Below are 20,673 nucleotides of genomic sequence, written 5' to 3' on the forward strand. Positions count from 1 at the left end.
CCAAGTATTTTTTCATGATGGAGGGTGGGTGGGTGTGCCCACACACATACATACCTTCCATCATGAAAAAATACTTGGATTTTTTTTTTAATCGAAAGATCAAAACCCTTTTAAACACCAGTGGGGTTTTTTTTGGGGGGGGGAGTAGGTTTTAAATGCTACAAGCCTCAACTGCCATATGTTAGGCTTTGTGCATCTATTTATGCAGAACCATTTTGGACACACAACAAAGGAAATGAATGGTAGTGCCTACAACTAAGCAATTACAGCATCTTTTTATTGACTATGGACTTTCAGTTTCAAAACCTGTTTCACCCAACTCAAGCTAGAAAGTAGCCCTAGACACCCACTAAAAATGTGCCTGCAAGAACCTGCTCCACCTTTGGAGCACCTTCATACAAAATGAAATTCAAATGTTCAACATACTGTACTCTTCAGCAATTTGATATTTCAATAAAGTATGTACTATAAAAGATATTCCATATTTCTGTGAGAGAATGACCTGGTTCACACATATTAGTTCACGGTTTAGTATTATGTGTGAACTTGACCCAGTTCCTCAAATAAAATAAGCCATGGTTGGCCACCTGACATTAACTATGTTTTAGAGCAAGGATGAGGAATCTCTGGCCCATGAGCCGATTAGGCCCAGTGTGTCCAGATTCTACGCCATTTCCTCCTAACCATATCTATCTGCCCCACAACTGAAATCATATGCTATGTCCAGTATGAGGAAAGTATGTGGCTCCAATTGTTCCTTTGCAAATGGGGCTCACTGACAGCCCCAAGAGATCTGCAGAACTACTTGGATTCAAACCACACCTGATGTCTCCAGAGGAGAAATGTCCATGTGTAGATGCAGTATGAATGCAAACTTTGCCAGCAAATGGGACTTCAAAAGGGTTTGCTGTAACTGGTCCCACTTACCTGTCAAAGCTGGCACGTGAAAAGTGGGAGAATTGAGGAGCCAACCTGCCAGCCACATCCAGTTCTGCATCTCTAGTTTAGAGATGTGAACCAGGACAATTTTTTGACTATGGTTTAAGTGTGGTTGTTTGTTCCACATAAAGGTAGAGACAGTAGTAAGAGTATAAATGATTTCACTGCTAGATCTCCCTGGTAACATGGTCCTTTCCCCCCAAACAACTCTTCCACCTCCAGATTTCTTAAAGCAACTTGCGTTATGGCAACTATTAATAAAATTGCATTCCTTAACAGAAATTTGTCTGCTCTGACCCACCATGACTTCACAGAAGAGTTGTGGAGTGGAGATAAAAATTTAAACAGTGTTTATTTCTCATTACGACCAGCTTTCCGCACTTCACTCATTGTCTACTGTTTACAAAGCTTAAAAGCCTGTTGCTAACATTCTAAAGTCATGCCTGCACGAGTGAGCGTGGGGCTTTTAAAATTATTTTAAAAGAAAACTACCATAGAAAACTACCCTTGGGTTTTTTTGTTTTGATTATGCATTTTGTGGTGCTATATTCTGTTTTTATCCTGTGAACCGCCCTGAGACCTGTGGGTATAGCGCAGTATACAAATTTAATAAATAATAGATAAATTTATCTTAAGATTCTGTCCACAAGCAGCCATTTTATGGATACTCTTTCCCTCCCCCAGTTAATTTTCTTTCTTCTCTGCTTCTATGATTCTATGGTTTCCTATCCAAATTACTATACATGTCTACTCAGAAGTAAACTCCAGTAAGTTTGGTGGGGCTTACAGCTTGGATCTATTCTAAGCAGATCAGAAAGTCCCAATTTTAAACAGGAAAAGGGGAGGAGGGACACTTCAGGCTACATTGGAAATGATGAGATAGGTGAAGTAATGCCAGCAGCAGCAACTCAATGATTTCCCTTTGGACCAAAACCCACCAACACACATACAAAGTCCTATTCTTCCTTCCAGAGGACAAGTGTCCAGTTCATGGAATCTTGCCTGTGAAAGAAAACTAGTCCCTCTTCTCTAACGCCAGTCCAAGTGTATTTGCAAAAATGTTAAACTTTGTCTTTTCACTCAGATACATTTCATTCCTTGAGGAAGGAGGGCAGGATTTGTCCAAACCAAGGTAGGAGCAATGGAATTATGTGACAGAGCAACACTATGGGTGACTGGTGAGTAGGGGAATAAAGCAAAGCAGCGGAAGGAAAAGGTTAATCAACTACACTGCCAAGGATTTTAATGGAGTAAGATTTCCACTCCAGCCAGCCAATGGAAGGAAGCATGGTGTCACAGCTGGGCAATGCCAGTAGACATTTTCTCAGGATATCAGGTAGAGCACAAAGCAGGCAAGGAGGCAGGGGGGAAACAAGCCAATGTTTGCCTGATCATCTGTGGGGACACCTGTGATTATGGTATTGTTTACTATGTTAATTTGGCTTAGCATTATCTGCAAACCAGGCCCAAGCTAGCTTAGCATTCTCATCTACATTCCCTGCTCCCATGTGCAACTCTTTCTTGAGAGGGCAGTTCATAGACAGCAGGAACACCTGTGAGGAATGCAAACGGCTCGGCTCGTATTTGCCACATAGTGGCCTGCTTTGACATGACCTGCTTGATGGAGTTTTCCATACGAAGTGCTAACCCCTATGAGCAGTATGCAAATGCCAGTGGCATTCAGATGTTGGGCCCTCCAAATGTTGCCAAACTACAGCTCTCATTATCCTGGGTCACTGGCCATGCTTGCTTGGCTGATGGAAGTTGTAATTCAACAACATCGGAAGGGTTCTAGTCCTTGGAGTCAGCATACACACATGCTGCAACATCTCACTATGGAGCTCATGGATTATGCTATCCTTCAGCAAACAAGGAAGAAATAAAGAAAAACACAAATGATATCTGCCACACCCAAAGAAACTGCAAGGCAAGCAACCCAACAATGCCATGCAACTTTTTAAAGGCAGCATTCTAAGGTATGTCTCACTCTAAAGTACAATTGATTTATTTTGGAAGTGAAGAAAGAGAAAGGCTAATACAAACTTCTATTATAAAACACAATGCAATGAGGGCTTTTTAAAACCTCTTACCACAATAGGCAGAGGCTGCCCTTCTCATAGCATTCTGAGTGGAAAGTGTACATTTTCAGCATGTTTAGAACTATAGAAACAAAAACAAAAAAATCCATAAAATGTGGATTAGAAAATAAGGCATGGTGCTATGGTTTCCTCTTTTAGGGACATGTTAGTTCTAGGCAAAAACAGTGAGGGTTTGGGGTTTTTGTTGTTGTTTTTTAATGGAGGTTCAAATAATCAGAACCTGCTGAGGTGTGTTGCTTGTTCACAAAAATATTAATGCAATTTTAAATCACAATGAACGATGTTGTCAACATTCTTTACTTTAATGTACACTTGTGGTGAGGAACCACTGACCCAAGGCAAAGTTAAGCCTCCCAGGCTAGCAAGACCATTTCAGTCAAGCCACAGTTGCTGTATATGAACTCAAGTTTGGAACAGGTAAAGGTCAAGCTGTGGTGGAAGGGGGGTGCAGGCAGTGCCTATCAGCAGTGCCTGCAAACCTCCATGCGGAGCTCTTTGCAAGCACCAGTGATCAAAGCCATCAGATGATTAGCTGATCACTGACACAAAGCACTGCGCCCACATCCATTAGATTCAATTTCAAACTATAGCAAAAGCAAGTCACCTGACACTGATGTCAGGTGACTGAAGGATGGGTGATCCCACCCATCTAGCAAACTTGACCCACAGGGGCAGAGGAGATAAAGATTCATCTGGATCCAGTTCCCCATCCTTGATGTACATGAATAGCTTTCTTTGGCTCTTCACACACACTTGAAGAAAACACTCTCATATTGGTTAGGATGTTTCTTTCATTCATGAAATGGTGGAAAGCATGAGCTTCCCGATACTAAAAACCATCATACTGGAAATAAATTACAGCCCTATTTCCATCCGGCTTCAGTTCAGTATCAGCTAAAACTTAAACAACTAACTTTAAACACTAAATTTAGCTGTTATTTGTTGTTCTTGGCCTTTATTGGCATAAGTATATATGATTTGTATTATTTTATTGTTTAAAGTCATCCAAATACACTGATAACCCAAACACATAAAATATATAAAAGACTAGACAGCCACCACTGAATAAATCAGGCTGTTTTAATGCCAATTTTAAAAGTTCTGTTCCAGAAGTCCGTTCAACTTCCAAAACATTCAGAAACCAAAGCGAGGCTTCTGATAGCCTGCAGGAAGCTCCTGCAGCCAATCGGAAGCCGCGTCAAACATTTGGCTTCCAAAAAGAGTTCACAAACAGAACAGTTTGCATTCAGGAGCCAAAACGTTCAAGAACTAAGTTGTTCGAAAACCAAGGTATTTCCCAGGAAATATTCACTTCAGGTATCTGAGTGCAGGTTGAGCTTGGAATAAGGGAATGGACAAATTTCAAATATATTTGGCACATGATTCAGATTTGTTATTTGGGTAGAATATTTAGTTGTTGCTTACACAACAGAGGATAGAATAATCCAATCCTAATTATATTTACTTGGAAGTCCTATGGTTGTCAATGGAGCTTAATTTTCAGAATGAAGTCTGATTAGTTACAATGCAATACAACACACAGGATCACATGAAAATAAACTTTTTACAGTTTTGCTATTGTTTCCAGCATTCTATATTTCAATAAAATGAACTTAAACAACAAAAAGTCTCATTTCAAAATTCTAGCCATTCCTGTGCTATGTTGCATGACAAAGTAAAATATATTCAGTTTAGATTTCTGTAGTCTAACTGTTTCCAAGCAAAGCAGAAGGGTTAAAATTCTGCATTTCTCTTCAAATACAGTATTTAGCAGTTTCACAGTACTTCCAAGGTCTATTTTGGACACAATCATATGAAAGAAAAATCACAGAAGCTAGTCAAACAAGAAGTTGAAGTGCTCTCAGGAAATACTTCCCACCTCTGAACCCATCCAACACATCTCTTTCAAGAAATGTCACCTTTTTGATAGAAAATATGGTTATGGGGCAAACTGGTTAAAGCGCAGAAGCAATTCAAAATGTGGACCAAAGTTTCCTTTCAGGCTGTTTTTATTCAGCCTATTTTTTATCTTTAGGACTGCTGATTTTCAGAAAAGTAAAAGTAAGATAGCAGAAAGTTCCTAAATAACCGAAACAAAATCTATTGCAGCATACGTTGACTAGGTAGTAGTCGTCCATCTTTTCAGACCCAGAATCTACATCTAGCCCACACAAGCATTTGGGGATGCAATAATTCTTTCTGTTGTAATCATGTATTTGTCTGGAGGCGGTTGGAGGATGGATGGCAGCTAACAGATTGAGGTTGAATCCTGATAAGACAGAAGTACTGTTTTTTGGGGGACAGGAGGCAGGCAGGTGTGGAGGACTCCCTGGTCCTGAATGGGGTAACTGTGCCCCTGAAGGACCAGGTGCACAGCCTGGGAGTCATTTTGAACTCACAGCTGTCCATGGAGGAGCAGGTCAATTCTGTGTCCAGGATAGCTGTTTACCAGCTCCATCTGGTACGCAGGCTGAGACCCTATCTGCCCGTAGGCTGTCTCGCCAGAGTGGTGCGTGCTCTGGTTATCTCTCGCGTGGACTACTGCAATGCGCTCTATGTAGGACTACCTCTGAAGGTGACCCGGAAACTACAACTAATCCAGAATGCGGCAGCTAGACTGGTGACTGAGAGCGGCCACCGAGACCGCATAACACCAGTCTTGAAAGGCCTACATTGGCTCTCAGTATGTTTCCGAGCACAATTCAAAGTGTTGGTGCTGAACTTTAAAGCCCTAAATGACCTCGGTCCAGTATACCCCCATCGTTCTACCCGGAAACTGAGGTCCAACGCCAAGGGCCTTCTGGTGGTTCCCTCACTGCGAGAAGCCAAGTTACAGGGAACCAGGCAGAGGGCCTTCTCAGTGATGGCACCCGCCCTGTGGAACGCCCTCCCACCAGATGTCAAAGAGAACAACAACTACCAGACTTTTAGAGGACATCTGAAGGCAGCCCTGTTAAGGAAGCTTTTAATGTTTGATGGGTTACTGTATTTTAATATTTTGTTGGAAGCCGCCCAGAGTGGCTGAGGAAGTCCAGCCAGATGGGTGGGGTATAAATAATTATATATTTATTATTATTATTATTATTATTATGATGATGATGATGATGATGATGTGGTAGTGCTGTCATTGTTGCAACCAACAACCAGAGTCTACTTCATTAGATTTGTGAAACACTATCCTCAACTATACCAATTATATGTAATTGCCAGAGAGGAAAAGTTGTGAACAGTAGCGCCAAAAGGCCATGAAATGCAACTAATAACTATGGGTCACTTTCCTGTTTCATTACCATCCTGCAACTTTGACCGCTTTACAGGCAGTCCACTGTTTACGCGGGGGTTACATTCTGAGGCACTGCACACGTTGCGTATAACTGAAACCTATTAACAAAGCCTGCAAACAACCCATTCCACCTTTTAATGACATCTTTATGATGTTTCCGGGTCATTTCTGGGTTCTGCGATGCACATATACATGGTAGCGCACATATAAAACATGCCCCTTTCCCTAATCGCCACCAACCTCATTTCAGAAAGCTCAGAAAAGGGCAGGTTCATGTGAGACACTAAATGTGCCCCAAGTGAACACCAGTTATCAGAAAGTGAGTTACTGCCACTGGTGGTGACTAGGATCTGCCTCCAAGTGATTAGATGCCAAGTCAGAACCACAAATTTTCATTACACTTCTCAGCATGAGTTTATTCCTTTAAAAGTTAAATCTACTGGATATGTTCAATTCAGTGCTAACCAAACTAAGTTAGAGCTAGTACTTTATACCAGATGACTCCTGTTTTGTTGTGCAGAGAGCTCTGCAGTCAATACCTTTTTTGCAAATCAAGTCCCAGTAAATTAAGAAAGTGACTAGTCTGCAGACAGTCCATGCATGCAAGTCTTTATCAACAGGAGATAACAGCTCCTTCCAGAGACACTGCCCTTTACAAGAGGCTGAGACTCAGAGAAAGCTAGGAACCAAACCCTAACTAGTTGCCTGCAGTAGCTGCTGCTACCTTAAGAGAAAATAGCCTGGAAACTACTTTTATAAGGGGCTTATTCAAAGGCTGTACAAGACTGCTTATGATTACCTGGTGAATTGAAATGACCCATAACTTCTCATGTTCTTGGGATGAGTTCAAGCAAAGTCCTGCACATTATTCTTTAAGGGGAGAAAGATATGGATGTTCAACAGCAAAACCTCAGAAAGTTCTGTTTTGCCTTTGGTCATTTAGGATCTATGAACACAAACCAGATCTGAGCATCTCCTATGCAAATGACATGATTTTTCAGTATGTTCCTCTGAAGTTACACCAAAACAAAGCAGAAGCCTATTGCTTCTCTCTCAAGTTTTTTTTTTAAGTTCCCCAATCATAGAGCAATGAGAGGTTACTTGTATTTTCTAGATTCCCCCCCAAAAAACTTCTTTTTTACATCAACTATAAATTGACTGCTAAGCTCCTAATGAAGGGCTAATCAGGAAACTGTTAACTTATCAGCAAGCTTCTTGCATATACATTCAACTCAGCATGGAAATTTGATAAGACTCCTGATCCTACTCTTACATCTCTAGGGCAACTACATATCTGACAACTAAGGATAATACCATGCATTTCATAAAGTGGGCTCTGATATATAAAAGCCTATGGGACAACAGGTTTTATTGTGCAATTATATGTCTTACAGTCAAATGTGTTCAGGATTACAGCAGGACTAGCTCTGGTGGGCTGCCTAACAAGCTTACCTGGTGGTTTGAGCCATTTAAACATTTATCACAATGCCCAGCAGCACCTGATGTAGTGCTGAGCGTCTATTGCAACTTTAGTCTTTCAGGTGCCACAACTAAGTAAATTTTGCTGCCCCCTTGCAAAACAAATGCTTTAACACTAAATATAACTTAGTAAGTAGAAGCTTGTTCTTCAATCATCCACATACTACAGATGAATTGTCATTGTGATCCAAAACTCAGTGTTTTATTTTATTTGGAGGGATGCTTCACCTACAATGCATATCGCTCTGATTATTTATGCAGCTACTAGTTTGATTTTATACACTTAGAGTATTGAAGGCTTCCAATTCCTACAACATACTTAGAAATATGTTTTCTACAGGGTCTAGTATAAACTTTTGCATTAGTATTGATCAGTGATAAATGAGATTGGTTTAGGAAAGTCTGTCAAACATATTATTTCTAGTGACTTGTTAACAATTAGTCTGCCCCCATCTGCAAACTGTTTAGCTTTTGTTTGGATGACATGATAGTACTGATGATGTAAAAAGCTTTAAAAAGCAGTCTTAAGTGTTTGAAACACGCTGAGACTCCACCATTTGGAAGTAGATACACTATTTACGGTGCCACAATTTAATAGTGTTGTGAAGCACTATTTTAATCATATTTACTTGGCATTAAGGCACCACTGATTTCACTGGCACTTACTTCAATATGTGAGTTTTCAGGGATTGCAACTTAGTATTCTTCTGTATTGTTTAATAGTTACCTTACAATTGCTAAAATCCAGTGATACATGCATGCACACTGAAATAAGGACATCAAGAGCTACACTCTATAAAACTTGCTTACATTTTTCAACTCCCTACATTAGAAAACAGTAAGGAACATTGGACATTAAATTGCTTATAAAAATATTATAATTCTGCCAGAACTACTTGCTCTATTTCCAATGGCCAAATGTCTGTAGTCCGAAACTAAAGCTCCATGGCTTATTACCACCATTTCTGCTGGGCTCCCAGGTCAAAGGTATTCACCACTGGGGAAATGGTTTCTAGGCTCAACTGCTTGCTATGAAAAAAGACAAGAACCCTCTGCCACCTCTCCCCAGTGCTCCTGATCCCAAGGACAATGGCAAGGTATTCCTGCTATGTGGTGAAAGCCACAGGAGAAGTAAAGAGGAGTACAGAGATTGGTCTCCTCCACTATCCACTTTACCTGCAGTCTTAACTCTCCTGACATGAAGGGAACTACCAGCATTGGTGCCAAAGGAGTGAGAAAGAAAAAGATGAACAACTATTCCTTATACACAAGGTTGGTAAAGGCACTACGGCCCATTATGTGTGTGTGTTGCCAGTGGTACAATAGTAACTATTAGTTTACAGTAGCTTTCTATTCCCATCTTTCACAGAGAAAGCTAAAAAGTATACTAAATAACTTATACTTTGCAGTCATCTAAACTTTCCCATTTTGTTCTACCTTTTCCAGCTCATTCTTATGGATTTTGCAGCTGGGATATACTGTTTCCAATAACCTCTGAAACAAACTGATATCAAAAGAATGATTGAAGTGATTTGTTCTAAATTAGGCACACATACACCAAATTAAGTATGAAATACAAATCATACTTCATTCATTTGAAAGTATGCTTATTTGTCAGAAGAAAAACACAACTTTGAACATGACTGAGTATAATGCTATACATTTTGAAGATCAGAATAATAATTCTAGTTAGGTACACAGACAGAGAAATAAGCATACAACAAGAAGTTTAATGCACAAACAGAAAAGTAAGGCTAATGAGATTAACGACAAGGATTTATGATACTGGAATTAATACATCTCAAAGGTAAGGGGTTTCTGTGTTTTTCAAACAGGAGATCCTACTCCATTCCAAAATCGATTTGAAACTGAGGGACAGTTCAAAAGCACATAGGTGCAGTAAAAAAATTCCATGAAGCCCTTGAGTATGCTTAAAGCACCTATTTGGGTCCTGACATAGAATCTGAATAGCTGTGTACCTGCAAAGCTATTCTGAATGTACACTGCACACATTTAGTTTTGCCTGTTGCTGCAAAGTAGCCAAGATGACAGAAACAAATTGTTTCTGTAAAATGATAGTCTGTAAAATCAGTCACATACCAAACAGAAGCAGCAGGTTTAAAATGCAGGTCCGTTACCTACTTTCTGCCTCATTTCCCAACATCAGCACTGTATGTATCTGGATGATATTCCAATTTTTACTCAAGAGTTCTTTACATACCTAACCTTCAGAAAGACAACTGAAATGCAACCTTATAGGTTTACACTGACTAAAATTCTCAAATGTGTATTTCATTTCACAAAACACAACTAAATTAAAACATATACTGTAGGTTTAATAAGAGCTTTCATAACAATGCACTACTTTATGGATATGGCATACAGTAGTTGTGTTCTCTCTCAATGCAGCACATGCTTGTGTTGTGTTCTAACCTGTGTTTTCAGCTGAGCTCATACAGGACCACACAACTTTGTTATAATCAAATAATGAAAAGACATCTCCTTCCACTCAATATGAAAGCTATTAATAATACTATAGCAAAACTCATTTGTTTCAGGAAAGCGGGAAGCACCGTATTCTGGAGTTCTGATAGCAGTCAATACAGGCAATGTGGGAATTCTAAGCAATAATACTGCTGTTCAGCATACACACAGAAAAGCTGCACAAATTGCCAACTTTATTCTTATGGCAATGACATATCTAGAAATGTTTCTATTTATCAACAGTCTTTTTTCTCCAACATTAATATCTCCATATACTCTAATGATTTCAGCATTAATATGAAGTATTCTACAACTATATATGCTTTAAAACTTGTATTAAATATGTTTTAAGGCATCAGAACAAGAACACAGAAATAAGGCAGCTAGGGCTTCTATTAGCTAGAAAAAGATGCAGCACTGTGACGCAGCATTATAGGAGGGAAGACCACTAGTTTGTTTCCAAAATGAGGTTTACTACCATACCACATGTTAGTATATTTTAAATTGCTTCTCTGCATGTCCATATTCTGAACACATAAAGTAAGAGTCACTATCATATTTCCACATTCTAAATATGAAGTAATGTATCTGTACAATCTAACCTCTAGATAAAGTACTTCTGGAGATTAAATTTGACTAGCCCTGGTTGCAGTATGCTGAATATACTTAGCATTTCTCCAAACACAGCTAAATTAACGTTACACTTAACATCTCCAGTTGACTAGTATTTCACTGAGGATTCAATCAAAATAGGCATTATAGATCATTTATTACTAGTCAATAATTACCTTTTTAAAGGAGGTAACAAGCCTAGTAAACAAACCAAGTAACCATTACAAGACACTAAGATTTGTCTAGTATACTTCTCAAATAAGGTAGGAAGATATGTGATAGCTTACCAGTATTATAAAAGAACAAAACAACTAAAATATGCTTACTGGATATTAAGAGTAATGCAATTCTCATAGGCAAAGGAATCATTCACTGAACACAACTACATAAAGGATGCAATCTTGAGCATATTCACTGTAATCCTAACCCCTGTAATCTGGGAGTAAACTCCATTTAGTTCAATAAGACTTCTGAGTAGACATGGTTAGGAATCTCAAAACAGGACTTACTTCTGAGTAAATATGTGCAAGATTGCACTGACTTTAAGCACAGGCATGTCCACTCAAAAATTAAAACTACTCTTACAGTGTGCAGAGGGTTGCAGGCTTTAAGATTTAACTACATAGCTTCGTTCTGTCTAAGAGAATGAACTGACATGAATCTAAATACCACTCTGTAGCATAGTATGCAGAAATGAGTATATACTGCATTACCTATGTAGTATTTGCTTTTTGGCCAGAGCTTCTAATTCTGCTTACCAGTACAATGGAACCTGTTGATTTTCAGGTAAGTGCAATATCCCAATAAATGGTGTAATTAATGCTGCTTCATTTGAAATCAAGTTCCTAAACTTACTACAGTGCTCTTAAGGAGAGTGGATTCAAGAAAAAACATTGCTCAGCACCAAATGCTTAAAACAGCTTTCTGAATTATGCTAAACCAACCAGAATTCAAACTAAAAGACAAGAAAATGAAAACAACTTGTTATGCATCAAATAATATCAGCCATTTCCCCCCAGACTTCATATATGAAGTAGTGCTAACAAGTTCAATGTACAAAACTGGCTACCATCACTAACCACAATGCCCAGATATGTGGCTGAAGAGCTCCTCTCCTCTAATAAAGTAAGTTAAGAACTACTGCACTGTTTGATTACTTACTCCCCATACCTATACCTTCAGAAAAGCAATACCAGTACTTGTATAGCCAGTTGCATTCTACAGTGATTTAGTTCCCTGAACTTCTAAAACAACCAGTAAACGTTTGTTACCAAATGAACACCTGTAACTTGCATCCATAATTTCTAAGGAGTTCTAGAGTTCTAACTAGCTGGCTTTTACGAACCTCAAGAAATATCATATTAAAATACAGACAGAAGAGTTCAGAATAGTTGTACTCATCCTCACACATGCAGAGAGACTATATGGGAATTTCAGACATTTTGGTCTCAAAGCAAGGAAGTAGAAGATGCAAAAGAAAAAGGTGGCTCCATAGTTTCTCAAGGCAAATCAGGTGAACTATTTAACAAAACGTCAAGACAAACATTATTCGCCAATTAATATTACGACTCTTGACCAAACAGAAATGTTGGCATTTAAGAACGCTTTGTGGTTATGAAAGAAATGGTGGAGGAAACAAACTATCCATCATAATACTGCTCAGAGCAAAAAAAAAAAATTTCAAGACTGAATGCCTCATCTTTAAAAAGCAAGATTTTACAAAAATCAGGACTCTACATGCACAAAAATGTAGATAACAGTTGTGTAATGATTTACACTATAACTAGAGTTTAGGATTGTTGGTGTTTTTTTAACAAAGGTTTCATTTGCTGCAGAACAGTGAAACGGGCAAGCAAGTAACACAGACATGCTTATAGCCCCTTCAATGAAAGGGCAACAGCAGCAATTAAACACCCAATGTGATTAATGCAGCAAGGTGCAGAGAAAAGTAGGTACATAGAAAGGCAAAAAGAGAGAGTATAAGAAGGGTACTAGACAACAGACTGTGCAAAACATGGGGACATTCAAGAGGAAAGGAAGGGACCCATATGCAGTGAGGTAAAAGCAAGAGAGACTGACCTGTGCCATCGCTTGCAGAGACAGAGAGCGCCGGTGAGGAGAGTTTAGGCCTCTTGGCTGAAGGCGGGCCCGACTCCACCACATTCTCGGCCATTTTTAATTCTTTTTAGACAAACAGAGCCCAAATTAAAGATGGGGTTCGTCAAAGTCGTCAGCCTTCTTCTTGGATCCGGAATCAACCGAACAACAGTAAGAGAAGGAACTGAAGAAGAAAGGGACAAAGTTCCTCTTTTTCTGCCCCTCGGGATCTATCTCTGTTGGGTAGCAGCGACTAAGGGGGAACAGAGATGGGAAATAGGGTGTGGAAGCAGTCTTTCCTCCGGCCCACAGGGAAAAACAAGGATGAAAAGAACAGAACAAACCCTTCTCCAAACACAAATATGCGGGGTTGGTGGGTTTACAAATCGAATTAAATCCGGCTGTGGGGCTGCTGGTGCTTCCTCGTCGCCGCCGCCAACACCACCATCTTCATCCTCCGGGGGGTCGTCGTCTTCTCCTCCTCCTGCTGCCTCTTCGCCGCCGCCATCAACCTCTTCCTCCTCGGCGTCGTCCTCCTCCTCCTCATCGCCACAAGGAGGCGGGCGAAGGAGGAGAGGAGAAAAAAAGGAGAAAGAATCTCTCTCCTCTGCTCGCAGTTCCTTCCCTCTCCTTCCAAAAACCAGCTTGCAATGCGGGGGGGGGGGAGAAATGCCCACTGCTAGTGGAAAAGGGACTGGGGAAGGGGGTCACAGACGGAGCGTGTCGAGGGTCCCCAACTCCCCCTGCGCCTTTCTCGCCAGTCACTAATGGCTGCAGAAAGGGGAGCCGTAAGGAGGAGGAGGAGGAGGATGAAGCTAAGTCCCAGGAGTCTCCGCTTCACATCTTGTTGTGCAGGAACAAGGAGGCGGAGGAGGGGTTGTTGTCCCGATGGAGGCAGCAGAGATCCCGGGATGGGGGCTGGAGAGGGTGGGCTTCAGGACTCGCACCCCGCGCCCCCACCTTTTCTTCCTTTCTTTCTCTGTAGCAGGGTGCCCCCCTTCTGGTCAGATGGAGGGATCGATCCCAGAGCAGGAGGAGGAGAAAGCAGCGGCGGCGGCCCCTCCCCCCCTTCTCTCTGCCTCTTCCCCCTCCCTGGGGGATAAGGATGGTTGCGAGCGCTTGGTCTGCGGAGAGGACAAGACTCTCCTCGGAACCGAAGACGCGATGCCTCAGGCGTTCCTGGAGCGGCTCCGTCTCATGTCCGCCATGTAGGACCTGGGGAAGAGGGAAGGGGGGGCGCAGAGAAAAGAAGCAGCTTTCCAAACCGGAGCCAGGCGGCCTCCTGACCCCGCGAACGGGCTCAGTAGCCAGGAGAGGCTGTGGGTGGGGTCCACCCGGGGTCCCGAGTCACTAGCCGAAGCCGGCAGTGCGTACTCCCCTACTGGCTGCGAGGCTGGTGTAGGGGGTGTATCACGGAGGTTTCGGGTTCCCTCAGGTCTGGCCGGCCAGGGGCCCTGAGCGGCTGTCGGTCTCTGTCGTTGCTTTTCCACCTCCCAGGCTCTACCCGCCCAGCTCGGTCCCTCTCGTTCGCTCCCTCCCCTCAGTCGCTCACACACAAACAAAATGGCGGCTGTTGTTTCTTCACTCTCCCGATTCCTCAGAGGGAAGCGAGCGGCGGCGGCCGGAAATGAGCCAAGAGAAAAAAGGGGCGTGGCCAGAAAAAGGAGAGGCGGGGACGCACGCAGCTCGCGCACACAATGGAACGCGGAGGGCCGAGGAGGGGGAGAACCCGAGGCGGGGTCAGCTGCGGTCACGAGACTTGCTCAGCCACTCGCCTTGCGCTCCCGGAGCGATCCCTTCCGCAAACTCTCTCGCCTCCGCCTCTTAAAGGGGAAGGAGAAGTTGCTCGCCTGCTTCCCTCCGCCTATACTTGTGTTTTCTGTCGGCCAAAATATACCGCGAGGTTGCTGCTTGGGACAGGCCTATTGTAATGGGGGAAGGGGGGGGGGCGCTGAGCTTGTGTACTCTGGACCTGGCATTGCCCACGGTACGCATCGGAAGCCCTCCGTAGGAAGACAGGCCCTGCTCCTCACTTCCCTCCTTTGCTGCTGCAGACAGCGGCCCAGAGTCACAGCCGAGGGGTGGTTTGGTGGGGGGCGGCGGAAGAGAGCAGGGTTTGGCCGGCCTTCTAGCTTCTCATGTACGGTGCAGGCACACACACACCGATGTGATGAGGACGACGACTCAGGGTGTACGTGCACATATAGACATAGGACATGAGCCGTAACCTGTGATAGTATGAGAACAAAATCACCACACAGCCTCAAGGTGGAGGCGCAGAGGTCTTTTTATCAAGCGATCTTGCACAATTGCATTTTCCTGCCAACATCCATGTCTGTTCCTCGTAAAGAAGGAAATTTCACTGCGGGGGGAGGGCTTTATTACGCGAAAAGACGTGGGGTAGCATTGTGCTGGGACTGATACGTATTCCCTGTAATGCCGCGAGTCTGGTTTATAACGCTACGCCTATGTTTTTATCGTGATTTGCCACCGCGCTCTTTCGTACAAGAATCCATAATGCTCTCTTAAGGCAGGGATGGGGTGGGGGGGATCACAGTAAAGTAATGTATAGACTAGGAGAGCCTTCCGTCGTTCGGTATGTTGTGTGTACACATATGAGCCTTTCTCTGCAGACCCCCGGGAGAAACAGCAGCACCTTCCTCACATATTCATTCCTTTGTAAAACGTAGAGAAGCGAGAGGGTTCCGTGTTCTTTCCTTTCCCTCTTCGTAGGAGAGGTGAACAATCAGTTCACAAGACCACTGGACACATGGCTTGCTTCTTCTAGCTTGGTTTTTTATAAGTGCCTGTAGCAAACGCTTCACCTGAGCAGTGCACATACTGTAATATGGAATGCCTGCTACGTTCACTTTTCCAAGGGTTTTCTGGTCTGTGCTTGCGACAGACAGTTCTGTTAGTCCGTTCATCACAATAATTGTTTTATTAAGGTTAAAAGGACAGAGCAAATCAGAGCATTCCACCACTTGTGTGAATTGGTCTTTATATGAAACTTGTAGTGGACTGGACTACTAAAAGTGATCCATAAGGTTACTTACGATATGGTGACATAGAAGGGTTGTAAAATCCAGACAACTGTGGCCCGGACCTAGTTGCTGAAAAGGACAGGAAGGTACGTCTCTCCTCGGGTATGTGCTACTACACAGAACACCGAAGGACAGCAGGATTGTGGAACACCACTGCTGTCTCTTGCTCCTTTTGTCTGTGCTTCTTTCTCCATCCCAGTTATTTCTCTCAAGCCTATTTTCAGTGAAGCTCAACTTACGTTGCTCTCAAACTTTGATGGAGATGTGTGAGCAGCACAAGCAGGAGCCAGGAAATCATCTTCAGTAAGAGGGAAGATACAGAGACAAACCCAAGAAAGAATAGTGACACATCACTCCCTTTCGGTTTAGTCCTAGTACAGCTTGCAGGTCCTAAATTTTCTGTTTCGTTTAATGTATCTGCTGCTTTTCCACAGTGGACTGTGCCCAAAGCAGCTCACAATAAGCACCAGATAACAGAAAAGACCATTAAAACAATTCATTACAAAACATAACAAATTTAAATAAGGGGAAAATGAACCATTCTTCCTCAAATTATTTTGCATGCAAAAAATAATGTCCATCTTCATAGACAGTTCCTTAAATGTGTTTGTGGGTGTACCAAATAGAAAGATTTGTGAAAACTTATCTGCTGCCAAAGTCCTATGGTCACCATCCATTGACTGCTCTTCTGAAGAATGTCGGGATATCAGAAAGCTTTGTCAAAAGTATTTGCGCTCTTGGTAATCCACTGTCTGTGAAGCATTCAACTGATCTCATCATTAGGAAAAAATAATACCTTGTCTGCTTCACCCAACCTGCACAAAGCTTTAGCACACCAGACAATAAAACAGTGGTACATTATGGCACAGTAAAAGAATACTACCATACCTGGGCTTGGGGTGGGGATGGGGAACTAGTGCCCTCCAGATGTTGTTACTATCATGGCCCATATCCAAGGATAATGGAAGCTGTACCAGCAATGTCTGGAGGGCCTCAGGATTTCTGTTTGAATCCAAGGCTGCAGCAATGGGGGAAGCAAGGTCCTCTTGGGGTTTTGTTTCTGTGAACCCCTCCATCTCATGCTCAGGTTGTGTAAATATATCATAAAGACACCATAGTCTCTGCTTTGCCTCGCTACCAAAATGAAACACGAACTCTGGGTAAGTGCCTGGAACCCCTGGAATCTCGAAGTGCTCAGAGATTGGGGTGGCGTGCGACAATATTTTAACTTTTAAATGTTTTTTAAGTGTGGTAATTTTTTCTTGGTTTTAATGTTTGAGTGTGTGTTTTTTTTACTTACAATCAAGCAGTGTATACATCTTATGAAATAAATAAAAATAATAAATTATGTGTAGTGAATAGGCTGGAACATCACACCTCAAGTAAAATTTATGAACTAATAATTCACTGTTAAACTTCAAGGGGGGCGGGGCGGATCTGTCTTACCAGGTCTAGTGCTAGTCAGTATTTTAATTCATTACTTAAAAGAAGGGAAATGCATCTAATTTATACATGCAACAGAACAAAATATGTGAATTTATTGAATAACCCTACACTGAATCAGTCTAAATGTATGTTTTTTCCTCAGCCTCCCTTGCAGTTTCCCCCCCTGCCTGGGATAAACTCCAGAAGGTAAAATGGCAATGGAATGGTAGATACTAGGAAGAGGGGTTTGGGGAATCTGTGTATGTTATCATGAGCAGCTGCTATCACCAAAGTATTGCACTCTCCCAAAATGTTTAGAGGTACCAAGGCTCCATCTCTCTCTGCAGCAGTGCCTCTGTGCCACCCATGTTTGCTTAGTTATGTCCCACCTCAGTTATGCCTGTCCTCCCAGTTCTAATTTATACACCCAGATACAGCATCTTGCTCCCAGTCTAGGTGGATTATGGTTGATAATCTAGCTTTTCGGCCTGTCAGTTGGTGGGGACTGATTCTGTTGTTGCTGCAACCTGCTACATCTAAGCTTTGCTGTGGTGACTCCCAGCTGGTTTGACCTCAACCATGCCAATGGTCACAACTTGAAGGAAATGGTGAAATCCACATCTAAAAAGAGGCAAGAGTTTGTTGGGAAGGTTCAAGTGTAGAGCAGAGAATCCTGCTTGTGCACAGAGTTTGGCCTTGAGGTCTCCTTCAGTCCATTATTCTTCATTGATCTATTCCAATACTTCTAAAGCATCAACAGTATCTATCAATCTGCTTCCAGTGAAATCTCTAGAATCTTTTGAGATTTTTTTTTTAATAAAAAGACTGGTGTATTATTGTGTTCTTTTAGAGATTGTAGATATGTGGTACTACTCTCCAGTGGTTCATTCCTATCTGGAAAACTGGTCGCAGAAGGTGGTGCTGGGAGATTGCTTGCCTATCCCATGACTTCTGGCATGTTAGGTACTTCAGGGTTCCATCTTGTTTCCCTTGTTTTTTAATATCTACATCAGTAGTTCCCAAACGTTTCTCGCTGTGGACCACTTGAAAATTACTGAAGGTCTTGGTAGACCACTTAATGACTCTCCTGCTTGTTGTAGCAATTGTAATTAACAGATGCTGTATGATTTTTTAAATGTATTTTTACTGCTTCTTTTAATTCTTATATTGTACGTTATTGTATTATAATTTGTAATAAAACAAAATCCAATATAATAAATAAAAGTGCTAAAAATACAAGAAATAAAAATACAGTTAAATTCAATGTGAATATTTAATGCTGTGGATATGCCTGTCCTGCTAAACTTCTTCATCCAACCACCCCATTAGCTTTGCTCTTAATCTTCTCTGTTCCTTTCAAGGCCACATTTTAGCAATTCCTGCGTAAGTGGATATCTAGCTAAAGGGAGATTTATCCCCTTCACATTTTTTTGTTATGTCTATTAGACTGCAAGCCTGTGAACCTGCACGTCAGACCAACTGGGCAGCTGTGTAACAGACGTGTAATCTTTCAAGGGAAAACCATTCCCATATCTACCTTCTGATAATTTCTACAGGAAAAGGACATAGGAGAAGCTGTTTCCCAGGAACCCAGTTGCATATTTGACTCCTGCTGCTAATGGAAAGCTGTGCCTCCACCATCCACTGACACCACTCCAAAGAGGCAAGAAACATCCTTGCAATGTTTGGATGCTCAAAAGCCAAGAACAGTGTGTTGCTACCACAATTCAATACAGCCCTGAAATCAAACTTCATTAAGACTCCATGACAACCACCACTCGGTTAGTAATCCAGCCAGGCAGCACTTTGGATCCCGCAACCAATGTCTGACTGAGCAACAGGACAGTCTCAAATTCAGCCTTTCAAATACATTTGCAAAATTTACTAAGATAGGATTTATACTGATCTTAAAAATGTTTAAAGGAGCCTACCCTGCTCCACTTTTTTAAAAGTTTCTCTCACCAACCAAAACACAGCATTCTCCACCCTCATGTGTTCAGGGTGCAGGTGCAGGAAAGGAAAAAAAAGGCATAAAGTCCCTCATGGGTTTTGAAAATACACCACCTTTATTGGTTAGTGGGCATCAACAATAGTATGGCACAGGGCAAAGATCCTATCATTAAGTGCACTAATTCCTGGACAAGGTTCCATGCTTAAACCATCTGCTGTGAGTCAGTCTCCTTCACAGCCCACATCAGTGTGGACTGGTCTGCTTACAGCAACCTGGGAGCACAATGACCCAACAACCCCCTCAGCTGCTGGGGCCATGGACAGAATGCAGCACCCTTAGATTTTCCAAGAGATACTGCCATTGGCTTCCGCATAGTAGGCCTGCCCACACATGAATGCGGCCAAGTGTCACTCCTGCACCCACAAAAGGGGAGAGATCATTACTCCTGCCTGCACAGGGGCACAAATTGCAGCCCCTTGTTAAGTCAGGAAGTGCATCAAGGGATAACACCAAACCAGTGCTGCAACACTGACATGGCTCCATCTCCCCCTCCCCCAGTCAGATTGTCCCACACAAATGCCAGACTTAGACATTGCTAGGAGAGTAGAGAAAAAAGTCATAGAGGAGGGACAGTTGCCCCTCTGACACAAAATATAAAACAGCAGTTGGATTTCTCTAGTCAAGAAACAAGTTGAAAAACTAAAGTAGAGTCAGTTTGAACATGTATGACCCCATGGCACGTCAGACTCAAGTAATGACTGGAAATATGTAGTTAATTGTTAATTATTCATTTTATTATAATTACTTGCAGTATATTTTATGGGTTAACGACTGCATTGTGGGAGAGAAACATTTGGTAGAACAATATCCTGCTGCAGATATTTTGAATTAGAATATACATCATAATCTAGTCCTGTGTTGAATTATGCTTTTAAAATGTTATGTTCCTTCTTAAATATGTGTTTTATGTATGTATCTTTGCATGTTAGCCATGAAAACTGACACTTTAATGGGGGTATAAACTGAGATCTGTATTATTTTTTAAGTTATGCTACTTACAGACTTCATTGTTCTTTTTCCTCTCCCCCCCCCTTTTATCTTTATCGCGGTCCATAGACCCACAGTTTCAAAACAAGATACAGTTAAGACAACCAAACAACAGGCGAAAGAGACCGAGGTAGTCGTTTTGTTATGTCTAGGGCATGATGGTCTTTTTTTCTTACGACCTCCGAAAGAAACTTTGCCATGGTCAGTGTAATA

General features: G+C 42.0%; 1 protein-coding gene and 1 long non-coding RNA gene across 5 annotated transcripts in view; one reads left to right on the plus strand and one right to left on the minus strand.

The window, feature by feature from the left end:
- The window catches only part of EP300 (E1A binding protein p300), a 75,449-nt gene extending 60,839 nt beyond the window's left edge, over nucleotides 1-14,610 (minus strand). For 3 of the 4 annotated variants that reach the window (XM_053406717.1, XM_053406715.1, XM_053406714.1), the window contains exon 1: nucleotides 12,976-14,609. In XM_053406717.1, the coding sequence (XP_053262692.1) occupies nucleotides 12,976-13,069 (94 nt within the window). In that variant the 5' untranslated portion in view covers nucleotides 13,070-14,609. Of the gene's footprint in view, nucleotides 1-12,975 lie in introns of all 4 variants that reach the window. The other variant, XM_053406716.1, reaches the window with a different exon arrangement.
- A 2,769-nt stretch (nucleotides 14,611-17,379) lies between these two features.
- LOC128421880 (uncharacterized) lies at nucleotides 17,380-20,467 on the plus strand. The gene is made up of 2 exons (XR_008332388.1): nucleotides 17,380-17,669; nucleotides 18,909-20,467. It is a non-coding gene; the product is annotated as an uncharacterized LOC128421880 (long non-coding RNA).
- Nucleotides 20,468-20,673: the final 206 nt, after the last annotated feature.

Source organism: Podarcis raffonei, chromosome 10 (assembly GCF_027172205.1).
Source record: "Podarcis raffonei isolate rPodRaf1 chromosome 10, rPodRaf1.pri, whole genome shotgun sequence".
In the NCBI taxonomy this organism is placed as follows: domain Eukaryota; kingdom Metazoa; phylum Chordata; class Lepidosauria; order Squamata; family Lacertidae; genus Podarcis; species Podarcis raffonei.